The 15,045-nt window shown below is 35.6% G+C and overlaps 1 protein-coding gene across 3 annotated transcripts in view; it reads right to left on the bottom strand.

Annotated features, from left to right (window-relative positions):
• The window catches only part of LOC149570742 (yacP-like NYN domain protein), a 423,912-nt gene extending 410,755 nt beyond the window's left edge, over positions 1–13,157 (bottom strand). For 2 of the 3 annotated variants that reach the window (XM_089823260.1, XM_089823261.1), the window contains exon 1: positions 12,625–13,157. In XM_089823260.1, coding sequence (XP_089679386.1) covers positions 12,625–12,729 — 105 coding nt within the window. In that variant the 5' untranslated portion in view covers positions 12,730–13,157. The remainder of the gene's footprint in view (positions 1–12,624) is intronic. The other variant, XM_089823258.1, reaches the window with a different exon arrangement.
• Between the last annotated feature and the right edge of the window lie 1,888 nt (positions 13,158–15,045).

Below are 15,045 nucleotides of genomic sequence, written 5' to 3'. Positions count from 1 at the left end.
TGCAAAACGTTACAGCTCCAAAGATAGAACAATCAAGGATTGAGAAGGAAACACCCTTGTAGACTTCTCTCCATTCACCATATCTAAGGCTTTGGAATACCATCACCCTTGAGAATGGTGACAAAAACAAAAGTGCAAGCAGTCAAAGTCTACACTATTAGGACTATGTTTTGTGAAGAGGTCATTAATTGATAATTGGTTAAAGAAGAACATGTCTCACCACTCCAAGTTGCCTAAGGAATTGGTATGGCTCGACTTGTAGCGAGAGTATAGTGACTTGGTCATGATGCTTGGCCAAATTTTCAGGATACCTCAGTCCTATCGATTTGAAGCATGGATGTGGTACTTCATCGAGCAAGTGGTTGGAGAAGCATGGATAAGTCGTAGGAGGATGAGCACATTTATCAGGATGAGGTCATATTAGATAGACAAAACTTGATAGAGAATTCCAAGCAGGCATTGATTGATGGCGGAGTTGTTGGTGAAGGAGATGTATATAACTTCCTCCGATGGTACAATGCAATGATCCCAACCAAGGAAACATTTGAAAACTTCACCAAGAAATCTGCTTGATGAAATAAGGTAATAGATAATATCAGACAAGGGGTTTCCAACACGGTTGCATCCTTGTTGTCACAAAGAGTGGTAGAAAATGAAATACCAGTGGTCGACTTGAGAGGCAAGTAGGAGGAATTCTTTCTGTTGAATGCTTTCAAGAGAGATGATTTTGAGAACTTCTCCATTTTCTCGAACACCATGCATACCACTAAGGACCTATTACCAAATTAAGAGGAAGGAGGAAAGGTTGAATATGCAATGGTGGTTTTGGAATTCAAGCAAGAATCAACACCAAGCATCAATACAAAAGAGGAGACAATTGTCATATCCCCATTTTAAGATAGAATTTAATAATAATTAGATAATACAATGTTATTAAATCAATAATAAAGTTATATTAAAACTAATACTAAAATATAAAATAAGGAAATAATAATTATGTAATCTATATTACTAATAAAATAATATTTAGTATGATATTTTAAATAATTAAAAAATAATAAAATTTCAAAGAGTAAAGAAAGAAATAAAATTAAATACAAGAGACAATATTGTAGAAGGTATGTTAACTTTCTAAATAGAATTTAATAATAAATAAAATAAACACAAATAAGTAAGTAAATAAATAATATAATATAGAATAATATAAATTAACTGAATCTAATGAAAAGTCAAGAGATGTTTAGCAAATAGACATTACTCCTTAAAATTAAGATATAAAAGGGAGGAGAGTTTATTTTAGAGAGGGGAAAAAAGGAAGAGAAGAGGAGAGTAGTTCAAAAAGGAAAAATGGAAGAAGAAAGTAATATGAAGAAAATAAGGAAATGACTTTCTGAAAAAGTATCAATGATATTAAAAGAATGCGAACCTTTAAAGGGTCATAATTATGAGCAATTGTGACTCTTCAAAAAATATTTTGATTATAAAGTATTGGGACTTTTCCAAAGGATTTTAGCTATGAAGTGTTGGGACTTTTTGAAAGGATTATAACTATGAAGTGTTGTGACTTTTCAGAGGATTTGTATTATGAAAGGTTGTGACTCTTGGAAAAAAATAAATGAAAAAGTATATTGTTTCCTTTCCTTATAATTAGAAAATGAAGAATTTTGGAAAGTAAATATAGAGTTGAGATAATCTAGAAGGAATAATTCATTGAAGGGCTGACTAAGGATAGAGCAACATGAACCAAGAAAAGAAGGTAAGAAAGGTATTTTTATGGATTATATTTATTTAATTATGTTTATAACTTTATTTATATTAATGAATCATACTTGTGGATAATATTGTGTTAACCTATGGGGTTAGCACCATGGATATTAATGAGACTCGAAGCATGGAGTATGTGAGATATTAAGATCTCCATTGTCCGTCATGGCTGAGAATCAATGTGAACTCAAAGCATGGAGCATATAAGATATTAAGATCTCCATTGTCCGCCATGGTCAAGAATCGATATTGAAGCATGGAGCATGGAGATATTAAGATCTCCATTGTCCACTATGGCCGATAATTGATGTGCCCGAATATTTTGATGTTGTCAACATATGCATCTATGAGTAGCCTTGGATAAAGGATGCCTGTCCCAGAAGAATCTTAAGGGGTGCGCTCCCGAGAAGACAGTGAGATAGCTATGAGCTAGGAAGCCTGACTTGGAGACATCCTTAAGATTGGAGTTAAATTAGAGGGTAGAGTAATATAGTTTGTTTTGTTATTGTTGTGATTCTAACCATTATTTTGCAAGAATTACTTGTCACAAACTAACCCTAATAGTGGGGACATTACAATGGTATCAGAGCATGATTTTGCCATCCTGTAGAGTTAAAGAGGCTCTAGAAAAATAATTTATATGAAAGACTAATGTAGAAAGTTAATGACTATTAGAAAGGGTTCAAACATATCTATGATAAGAACCTAATAATTTGGACCTTAAAAATATATATATTTCAACTCTAACAAAAGAAATTCTCTAATTGCTTGAGGACAAGCAATTTAAGGAAGGTTGGACTCTCATATCCCCATTTTAAGATAGAATTTAATAATAATTAGATAATACAATGTTATTAAACCAATAATAACGTTATATCAAAACTAATACTAAAATATAAAATAAGGAAATAATAATTATTTAATCTATATTATTAATAAAATAATATTTAGTATGCTATTTTAAATAATTAAAAAATAATAAAATTTCAATGAGTAAAAAAATAAATAAAATTAAATACAAGAGACAATATTGTAGAAAGTATGTTAACTTTTTAAATAGAATTTAATAATAAATAAGATAAACATGAATAAGTAAGTAAATAAATAATATAATATAGAATAATATAAATTAACTAAATCTAATGAAAAGTCAAGAGATGTTTAACAAATAGACATGACTCCTAAAAATTAAGATATAAAAGGGAGGGGAGTTTATTTTAGAGAAAAGAAAAAAGGAAGAGAAGGGAAGAGGAGTTTAAAAAGGAAAAATGGAAGAAAAAAGTAATATGAAGAAAATAAGGAAGTGACTTTCTAAAAAGGTATCAATGATATTGAAAGGATGCGAACCTTTGACAGGGTCATAATTATGAACAGTTGTGACTCTTCAAAAAACACTTTGATTATAAAGTATTGGGACTTTTCCAAAGGGTTTTAGTTATGAAGTGTTGTGAATTTTTGAAAGGATTATAACTATGAAGTGTTATGACTTTTCAAAGAGTTTGTATTATGCAAGGTTGTGACTCTTGGAAAAGAATAGATGAAAAAGTATATTTTTTTCCTTTCCTTATAATTAGAAAACAAAGAATTTTGGAAAGTAAATATAGAGTTAAGATAATCTAGAAGGAATAATTCATTGAAGGGCTGACTAAGGATAGAGCCACATGGACCAAGAAAAGAAAGTAAGAAAGATATTTTTATGGATTATATTTATTTAATTATGTTATGACTTTATTTATATTAATGAATCATACTTGTGGATAATATTGTGTTAACCTATGGGATTAGCACCACGGATATTAATGAGACTCGAAGCATAGAATATAAGATCTTCATTGTCCGTCATGGCCAAAAATCAATGTGCACTCGAAGCATGGAGCATGTGAGATATTAAGATATCCATTGTCCGCCATGGTCGAGAATCGATATTGAAGCATGGAGCATGGAGATATTAAGGTCTCCATTGTCTGCCATGGCAGATAATCGATGTGCCAAAATATTTTGATGTTGTCAACATATGCATATGTGAGTAGCCTTGGATAGAGGATGCACGTCCAAAAAGAATCTTAAGGGGTGTGCTCCCAGGAAGACAGTGAGGTAGCTATGAGCTAGGAAGCCCAACTTGGAGACATCCTTAATATTGGGGTTAAATTAGAGGGTAGAGTAATGTAGTTAGTTTTGTTATTGTTGTGATTCTAACTATTATTTTGCAGAAATTACTTGTCCCAAACTAATCCTAATAGTGGGGACATTGCAACAGTATAGGATCGATTTCACGCTTTCAAATAGCGGAATCAACGATAGATGCATGCAATGCATCGTAGGTGTGTGCAGTGGTCATTTATTGTACCTCACTCTCTTCTGAAATGAGCATGCATAGTGGGCATTTATTACCCACTACCACAGTGGATTCCTTATTGCACTAATGTAGATTCCATTTTCTTCACCCTAACCCTAATTAGGGCTGACGTGGCAAGATTTGGGTCATCACTTATTGTTTTCAATTCGTCCACCATTGTATTCGAGGACCTATATAAGGCCTCAATTCTCATTTGTAGAGGGGAGGATTTTTTAAGATTTTGCTATGAGCTAATGAGAAAATTAATTTTTCATTGAAGTTTTGGTGAATACTTGATGTGTTTTAGTCCTTGCTTGTTCTCCAAATTCACTCATTTAGATTAAGTTTAGTAGATAAAGTGTGGTGATTGCAATAGAAAGTATGATGGTGTTTTGATGAATAATTTTGGTTCATACTTTTGACGTTTTAGTGATTTTAAATCGTTGTGCAAAGTTAGCCTGAAACCCTTTTACACATATTCTTAACTTCTATCATTCACATACATTGTTCTTTATGATGGTGTTCATGATGGTATGAAACTATTTTACATAACCTTTGAAAACTGCATCAGCCTACACGTAGTCGTAGTATAACTTGGCGAAGCGGATCTCAGTAATTAAGGAATTTGTCCACCAGAGTACCATTTGTTGTTGCCACTACCCTTAGGACTAGAATAGCATTTCTAAACCCTTTCCCCTTTCATTTCTGCATATTCTATGAAAATCTCCAAAAAAGTCCATTGCAAAACCTTTTCATAGCTCCCACACCCAGCATGACTTGAACTGAATCTGAGCAAATATATGTAAGGCCCCTTGTGATCATCAACAAATCACATCAACCACCAAGCTCACCCACAGTCAAGACCTAGCATAGAAGGAACCTTGGAGTCATCATATGATCTTCTCGCAATCTTAGGATACACAAGACTTTGTTCAAGAGAGGACAAGATATATCAGTGTTTTGTTCTACTATTGGTGGGTCATAAACCACTCATCGACGAGAAGCAAACAAGGAAGAACAAAAAGAGCAAGTTCAACACCGGTGAAGGAATGTTTATTCTAAATGAGACCAAGGAGGAGATGATAAAGAAATGGTTAGAGTGAGCGGTTTCAAGGTGTTCCCAAATTTTGTTTCTTCATAGATACATTCAGCTTCAACTACACCTAATTTTGACAAGGAAATGGACTCGAACTTGTAAACAATATTACAATGATTATTTTAGTGGTGTTGAAATGATATATGTATCTGTATCTAGCAAGTATATGCCATGTTTATATAGTCAAGATAGGTTTTGTCAAGGCCTGAGAGGCTCAACATAAAGTGGAATATGAATGAATTTACACTATAGGTATGTAGGAGTGTAGAAAATGGTAGTCTGGCAAAAGAATGTGGCTTGTATTGTACCTTTGAATTTTGAAATTAATAAAATCTGTAAAATTACAAGTCAAAAAAAGAAATATCAAGATAACAACATTAACTCCAACCACTGACCAATCTAAAAATACTAATACTGACAACTAGCTTAGTCGATGCCTAAGCTAACTTAGTAAAAATAGAAAGTGTGAGAAAAACACCCAATATCATTCCACAAAAGAGGTTGTACAAGTCTTAACCAATTAAGATCAAAGAAGTGTTACTCAAAAACGTGTTTCCAACATAATTTTACTCATCCCAAAAATGGGGACCTTCCAGAAACTTGGAAACTTTCAGAACCATGTCCTCTAGCTACCCAACTTAATGCTTGGATTTTGATGTGTTTGACTTCTACTCTCATGTGAACTCTCAATTTGAATTATTTAACACAAATCTTATATGTTAATGCTTTATCCATGTTTTCATATGAATATTTAAAATTTCCCTATATATTTTAAATTTTCCTTATTTTTTATATATCTCTCCCACAGTCGTCCCCTGCCATTCCCTGCTCCAAGGAGGAAAATTACATCCTGAAAACCTGTTTCCACATTCCCCCATCCCGAAAACTTGGGGTAACATAGGTCAAAGAAACACATCACTGGTGGATCAAAGTTCATTAAGAGTTCCCAAACCTATTGGCCTATAGGAACCCACTAATAGATCAACAGTCCACCAAGCGCTTAGGAAGGGGACATTACACCGTTCCAAAAACTGAAACAACACATGCAACTCATCAAACAATTGTTTGACAAATTAGACTATGGAGAAAGGCCAACCTGTTCCACAGAATTAGTCTATGGAGAAAAGTAAAAAATTGGGAAAAATTTTACTAAGTGTATTTACACAATAGGGCCTTAGAATTCGGTAAAACAAAATGCAGAATCCAACTCCTGGAATGCTGGGTGCTCAAGTGGTAAAAAGAATGGTGACTTTCACTAACTAAGTCTCAAATCCAAATCTCCACTTGGGAAATGCGATAAAGTGTTAATATTGTGTAGAATGTTAAACGCAAGGATCCCAATGAAAGAAGCCAGGTGGAGGCCCTGGGTGATTTGACCAAAGAATAGTCCTAGAATGACGCATTCGTTTAATTTCACAATGTGAAAAATCAAACTATTGCAATCACTGATTATTAATCTCCTATCATAAATGATTATTAAACTGCTGAAAACAAATTCCCAGCTAATATTGAAAAATAACACAACTGCAATTTCACTTATAATACGGAAAGAAATGAACAACACAATGAACACAATATTTTCGGACAAATTGTCCCTGGAAAAACCGCTAAGGGAAAACCAGTTCTACAGATGAGGAATTATATTAAACTTCAGCAAATCAAGAGATACAAAATTCCTTGCCTCTCACTGGCAGAACTCTGACAACCTCCTAATTTCTCCAGCTGATATTCCCCATTGCTATCTCCACGCTAACACTGCGCCCTTGCTAACACTGCAAGACTGTTTGCTAACACTGCAAACGTTTCTCCAAAACCTCTTATCCAAATGACCCAATGACCCCTTTTTATACTACTGTTGGTAAACCAACGACCGAGATTAAATCAAACCAACGGCTGAGATTAAGACAACTCGACAGCCAATAATAGAATTGGTTGCAAGGTGTCCAAAAGGGAATCTCTAAAATTAGTAAATAATAACCATTTACTAATTCTTGGCAAGTGGACAAACAGCTGTCCAAACCACCCATAAATACAACTGCTATTCATAGATAAGGACGAACAGCTATCCAAGCTACCCATAAATACTACTACTATTTCCGGGTCAGAAATAATAGCTGTCCAACTAACAATAATTAACACTCCCTCTTAGCGAGGAAGCTGTTCTGCATGACACCCATCTTATCTCTGAAGAAGATAAATTTGGCCTTTCCCAAAGCCTTCGTCAGAATGTCTGCTACCTGCTCATCTGTAGGTATGTATTGTAGTCGAACAACTCCCCTTTGTACACAATCTCTGATGAAGTGATATCTGATATCTATATGTTTAGACCTATCATGAAACACTGGATTCTCAGACAACTTGATGCAACTCTAATTGTCACAATGTATCACAGTAGTCTCAACCTTCTGACCAAACAAGGTTACTAACAACTTCCGAAGCCATATACCTTCACATGTCGCCATGCTAGCTGCTATGTATTCTGCTTCTACTGAACTTAGAGCCACAAACTTTTGCTTCCTGCTGAACCAAGATACAACTCATGATCCCAAGCTGAAACAACACCCTGAAGTGCTCCTTTTGTCTGTTGTACTTCTTGCCCAATTTGCATCAGTATAGCCTATCAACCTGATACCTTCACCTCGAACATATCTGATCCCATACTCGACTATACCACGCAAGTAACGTAGCACATGCTTAGCCGCTATCCAATGCATTCTCTTTGGTTCAACCATGAACTGACTAAGAGAGTTAATTGCAAATGCTATATCTGGTCTAGTGTTGACCAAATACATAAGCGAACCAATCAACTGTCTATATAAAGTGGGATCTACATCTTTCTCCTTAGATGTATCTACCTTCCTCCAATTCGTGATCATGGGTGTAGACATGGCTTTGCAATCCTCCATCCCGAATTTCTTCAAGATTTCAATGCAATATTTCCCTTGACCAAGGAAAATCTCCCCATCTGTCTGCCACACTTCCATGCCTAGAAAGTAGTGCATAAGTCCTAAATCCTTCATCTCGAACTCTTCTGCAAGGTTACTCTTGCAATCCACTATGAGCCCTAGTGAACCTGTAAGAAATAGATCGTCCACATAAAGAACAAGAATGAGAATCTCACCCCTAACCATCAAGTAGTAGAGGTTAGCATCTGCTTCACTCTTCACAAAGCCCATTTTCTGCAAGTATGTATCAATGCGCTCATACCACGCTCTAGGAGCCTGCTTGAGTCCGTATAATGCTTTCTTCAATCTACACACGTGGGTCTCTTTGCTGTGCGCTACAAAGCCTTCTGGTTGTTCTATGTATACCTCCTCCTTCAACTCACCATTGAGGAATGTTGTCTTGACATCCATTTGATGGATTTGCCATCCCATCTGTGCTGCAAGCGAGATTACAGCTCGTATAGAAGTATACCTGGCAACTGGAACAAATGTCTCCTCATAGTCTATTCCCTCCTTCTGAGAGAACCCCTTTGCCACGAACCTAGCCTTGTATTTCTCGATGCTACCATCTGCACCGTGCTTTATCTTATAGATAAAGCATTATTGAAGAATATTCCTCAACCATAGCATCTCTAGCATTATTGAAGCATATTCCTCAAGCATATTCTGCATCATTCTGCATTATTGAAGAATATTCCTCAACCATAGCATCTCGCCATACCTGATGTTCTGCAGCTTCTTGATAGCTAGAAGGCTCACTATCTACCAACTGACTAACTAATGCCACATAGTCATTGAACTTGGCTGGTTGTCTTCGCTATCTAGTACTCTTCCTAGGAGCTCCCACAAACTCCTGAGTATCCCTTTGTGTATCTAGAACCACATGATTCCTGTTGCCAACTGTAGAGGATGAAATGTCAACCTCTAAGTCTTCTAGATGCATTTCCTGTTGCACCTGTTGCTCCATACTCTGTGAATCTTCACTAACTGAGTCTACATTTGTACTGGTAACTGTACTTGAGCTTTGCTGCCCTTGACTTGGTCTTGGAGCTTCTGTTGGCTGCTCACTCTGATCATCTGCTGGCAAATCTCTGGATCTCCTGAATGCCTTGTCCTCCATGAACTTGACATCCCGTCTGACAATAATTCTTTTAGTCCCCGGAATGAAAATCCTATATGCCTTTGAGGTCTCACTGTACCCAACAAAGTACCCCCTCTCTGCAGTCTGATCTAACTTTGTACGTGTATCTCCAGGAATATGACAATATGCCAAACTCTCGAATATCCTGAAGTGACTAACATCTGGCTTCTTCCCTGTGAAAGCCTCCTCTGGTGTCATCTTCCCTAGCACCTTGTGTGGAACTCTATTCTGAATGTAGACTGTTGTATTACACGCCTCTGCCCATAAGTAACGGGGCATGTCCTGGTCATGTAGCATAGCTCTTGCTGCCTCCGATATAGAACGGTTCTTCCTCTCAGCAACTCCATTCTGCTGTGGATTGTAAGGAACAGTCCATTCTCTCTTGATTCCTTCTCTGGTGCAGAACTCTTGGAAGACATTTCCTTTGTACTCGCCTCCATTGTCTGACCGAAGAACCTTTATCTTCTTTCCTATCGAGTTCTCCACAAAAGCCTTGAACTCTTGGAATCAACTGAAAACCTCATCCTTAGTCTTCAAGAAGTATATCCAGGTCTTTCTAGAGAAATCATCAATAAAAGTAACATAGTATTCATATCTTCTGAGAGATTTTGTCGACATTGGTCCACAAACATCTGAATGTACTAGATCAAGAACACCCTTAGATCTGGTGTCACTCCTTGGAAAAGATGCTTTCGCAAACTTCCCCAACACACATCCTTTACATACATCGTCATGCTCTGTGCTCACCTCTGGAACACCTGTCACGGTCTCACGAAGCAATCTAAGTGCTCCATGATGAATATGGCCCATCCTCCTATGCCATAGCTCTCCAAGATCTCTAGGATTACTGTTGCTCATAAGTGCCTTAGGAGCATCAAACTGCAATCTATAAAGGCGACCACTCCTAACTCCAATAGTTATGGGTGATTTCCAATCCTTGTGCTTAATCAACACATGTGTCCCTCTAAAGAGTACATTATACCCCCTATCCTGAAGAACAGATACAGAAATCAAATTCATACCTAAGCCTGGCACATATAACACATCATGAAGTGGAATTATCTTTCCATTCTCCCTCTGAAACTAAACAGTCCCTTTCCCAACAGGGTTGAGTTTGGACAAGTTTCCCATAGAAATCTGGATGTTGGTGTCCTCCTCCTTGTAACTGGAGAAGTACTCTCTAACTCCTGTCATATGAAATGACCCCCCACTATCTATATACCAAACACACTGTGAGGTTGAGCTAACCATACAAGCTATGAGTGCAAACTCATTTTCCATTCTACTGGAGAGATCTTCTACACTTGCTGACGCTGCCACTTGCTTCTTACCCTTCTTCCTCTCTGGGCAATCACTGACATAGTGGCCAAACTCGTGACATCCAAAGCACTTGACCTTAGAAAGGTCCTTCTTCTTCTTTTCACTTTGTGAATTTGATCCTTTGCTAGATCCCTTCTTTGCTTTCCCTTTACCCGCTAAGGCAACGTTCTCTTGTTCCACCTCATTTTTCTGACTCTTGTTGGCCCCATTGACAAGACTTAGTCTAAACTCCTCCTGAGTAAAATCAATCCATAGTCGATCCCAACTCGGTAAAGTATCTCGTCCACTGACAACTTGAACAAAGACACTCCATTGTTTAGTAAACCCATTTAGGGCTATTCTCACTAGCTCATCATCACTAGGGCTATCTCCAACAGCTGCTAACTCATCCTTGACAAGTCTGAGCCTGGTGAGGTAACTTGTGACGTCTTCTCCCTGATTCATCTAGGTATTCTTTAGCTTCTCTTTGAGAATCAACTTCCTATTGGTGGTAGCATTTTGGTACAGATTTAGAATGGCGTCCCACATCTTCTTTGTTGTATCTAGCTCCGAGATATGTGGAACAATATGATCCTTGACACCATCAAAGATAATCCTCCTCGCTTTGGCATCGTCCTTCCTATATGCTGCAAGCTGTGTTGCATCCGTTGGTACAGGTACACCACTGGTAGTATAATCCTTGATACCATTCTCTTCCAACAATAAAGAAATGTTGGCCTTCCAAACACCAAAATTTGAGGCACCATCCAATCTATCCTGATCTCTCAAACCAGCTGAAGCCATCTCAAGGGTTTAAAGCAATAATAAATCTAAAGAAATCAAAATTTCTTTCCTAGGGAAAAACTCGTCTACCCTTAACAATGCTCTGATACCATGTGAAAAATCAAACTATTGCAGTCACTGATTATTAATCTCCTATCATAAATGATTATTAAACTGCTGAAAACAAATTTTCAGCTAATATTGAAAAATAACACAACTGCAATTTCACTTATAATACGGAAAGAAATGAACAACACAATGAACACAATATTTTCGGACAAATTGTCCCTGGAAAAACCCCTAAGGGAAAACCAGTTCTACAGATGAGGAATTATATTAAACTTCAGCAAATCAAAAGATACAAAATTCCTTGCCTCTCACTGGCAGAACTCCGACAACCTCCTAATTTCTCTCGCTGATATTCCCCACTGCTATCTCCACGCTAACACTGCGCCCTTGCTAACACTGCAAGACTGTTTGCTAACACTGCAAACGTTTCTCCAAAACCTCTTATCCAAATGACCCAATGACCCCTTTTTATACTACTCCTATTGGTAAACCAACGACCGAAATTAAATCAAACCAACGGCTGAGATTAAGACAACTCGACAGCCAATAATAGAATTGGTTGCAAGGTGTCCAAAAGGGAATCTCTAAAATTAGTAAATAATAACCATTTACTAATTCTTGGCAAGTGAACAAACAGCTGTCCAAACCACCCATAAATACAACTGCTATTCATAGATAAGGACGAACAGCTGTCCAAGCTACCCATAAATCCTACTGCTATTTCCGGGTCAGAAATAACAACTGTCCAACTAACAATAATTAACACACAATTAAGCATACTTTCTAGAGCTTCTTATCGGTACTGAATCCTCAAATTTTCAATTTCGTCTATTTTAACCCTAAACTTCACGTACATTTCTTTACCATACTTGTTTTCCAGCAAAGTTTATGAGTAGAACAGGGAAAAGTGGAATGTTACAGCATAGCTACCTCCATATAATGAGCAATTTAGTTAAAATCGCAGCCTTATAAATTTGTCGTGTGAGCAAATTTTACATCTAGTTATCAATTCGTGTTGTTAAGAACAATTTTGAAAAGATCCTGTCTAAAACTTTAAAAAGTCAAAAGAAAAGGGCCAGATTTACTAGAAAGGGTACCACCATTAGTCCCAATCCTAACGAACCTTGAGCAAAAGACATGATTACCATTTTAATTATGAGAGAAAAAACTGCAATCCTGAATGAGAAGGCACCTTTCTCTTGGACTTCTTATTTGCCTTCCTTCCACATAATACAATCAATGTATGATGGTGGCACTGAGCGTGGATGAAAGATTGGGCTAAAAGTCCCGTACACATGGCATGTCACTTCTTTTCTTGCTCTGTTTCGCGTCTATTGTCTGCCTGTAGCGCCACAGCATAGCAACGCCTCGTAGTAGCTTAGTTTAGTATGCTCTACTGCTCCAGGGCTGAAGAGTTTGATAGGAAGCCACATTTTCAGAGCAGCAGAAAACAGGAGCATCCACTTCCTGAGCGTTGGCGCTGGTAAAATGCCTTCCTCTGGTGTTTTTGCCCGGTTACACGCGCCATCGTTAAATTATCATCTTTCAATGGCTTCACTGATTCCGCGAGGACAACACTTGAAAAATCCGACTAGCATAACCTTTACAATATCTCTGATTTTATTTTTCTTATATTTAACCGTATATCCCCATGCTCCTTGTGCATCTATTTTAAGAACAATTTCGTGAAAATCATTCCCTATCTAAGGATTGATTAATAGAAATACAGTCAAAATAAGAAGATGATTTTAATGCTGCGACGCTTGTGTAGATGCACATAATTTTTAGTTCCTGCCGCATGGCAGGATACTATAGCATTCGGGTGCATGTTATGCGCAAATTAATATCTACCAATGGTAAAACAATATTAAATTCTAGCACACTATTTTTTAATGTTGTGTTTTTCTTCACAATTTTCTATAATATAAATATACAATATTGTCACTTTCTTATTGGCTCGTACTTTGAATAGTAGGGTTTTCACTTTTTTTGATGTAGGAACAAGTAAATATTTTAGTTGTCTTTAATATATATTCAATGCTATGTTGGTTTAATGGTGGACATAGTACAATAATTGTCGTTTTCTTTGCCGATAGCTTGGACTTTTGATTTTCACAATGCTTACTTATGATAAGTGCAGTCACTTCTGTCCACTTCCATCATTTTTAATTAATAAAACAATACAATGCTTAAATGTTGGATTTATGATTGTTTTATTAACCAAAGCTCCATCACTTTACCTAGATTTTTTAATACTTCCTTTTTTTCAATCAAATCATTTGCAGGAATGGATGACATTTGATTTGTCTAGTATGTATAATATTTTTTTATTAATTTAGAAAATAAAAGATAAAAAATTTATAATTATTATACTATTTATTTGTTTTGAAAAATATATGTAAGTAGAATAGTAATTTTTATTTTTTAATCAGTAAATTTTGAAATTAATTATTTCAATTACAATGATTTAAAAATAATTTATTTAATTAGTGAAAACAATGCTACTATTTCAATTATAAAGAATCGGGGAAAATAAAAAATTGATTTAATTTATGTAATATTTTTTCAATTTGTAAAATAATTTATTAAATAAAAGATTATATTAATTAGAGAGAGAAAATTCGATTATATATAATTGAAGTTTTATAACAATGTTGTGGTTAAGATTATTTTGACAAACTTTTACTCTTCTATTAATGTGATTAGATTTCCACAATCCATCATAGTTATGTAAATCAGTTTCTGGATTAGATCGTGTGGAGATTTTTACCATCAACATTTTGAATCACACTACGTGATCCATCATCAGGATGAGAGAGCAAGAGATGTCAAACAAAGTCTAATAATATGCAAGACACTTTTTACTTTTTCACTTGTCTAATAATATGCATTATTTTAGGTTCATAAAAGGAGGAATGCTACTATTGAAATAATTATGAGAATATGACAAATATTGAAGGCTACAATATTCATCTGAAATGGATCTGGTCATTTGATTCTCTGAAAGATGTGTTGTTCTAATGTCTTCTACGTGCTTTTTTGCTTAATGCAGAAAATATTCTTTAACATTTTTAAAAACCCAATATCACTTACAAATTGCAATGGGCAAAAAATTATTGGGTTTCTATAAATTTTATTTTTTTCACTCTTTTTGCTATTTACAAACTCTATAGTAAATTAATAAGTATGTTGTTTAATAAAATTGCAAACTTAATATAAGTCAATTATTAACTTATGTTAGTTAAAGTTGACAACAAATGAACTAAACTTAAAGAAATTGAATCAAATAATTTTTTTCAATCCTAACCATATGCACTAACAGATTTTTTTTATTATAAAAATAACATAACACATGTAGCAAGAAGTTAAAAACAATTTCGGCAGGAACTAGACGCTTTGCGTCCTTGTTTTTTAACATGTCTTCCTAAATAAGTTAGGTTAAGAGTCAGCTGTTAAAATATTCATAAATTTGTCTTGTTATTCTTGTAGGCAACACTCTAAATAATAAAATAGTGTTCAGTTTCCACATTTTTAGAATTGCAAAAAGAATAAATTTGTTCACCCATCCCTCTTTTGGTCTTTTCCAACACTCTCACAACAAAGTTGATGCAAG

Source organism: Cupressus sempervirens, chromosome 3, assembly GCF_028749045.1.
Source record: "Cupressus sempervirens isolate cs-2001-9-10 chromosome 3, ASM2874904v1, whole genome shotgun sequence".
NCBI lineage: Eukaryota > Viridiplantae > Streptophyta > Pinopsida > Cupressales > Cupressaceae > Cupressus > Cupressus sempervirens.
Note: the sequence above shows the minus strand (reverse complement) of the source record. Positions and strands in the feature narration are given on the sequence as shown.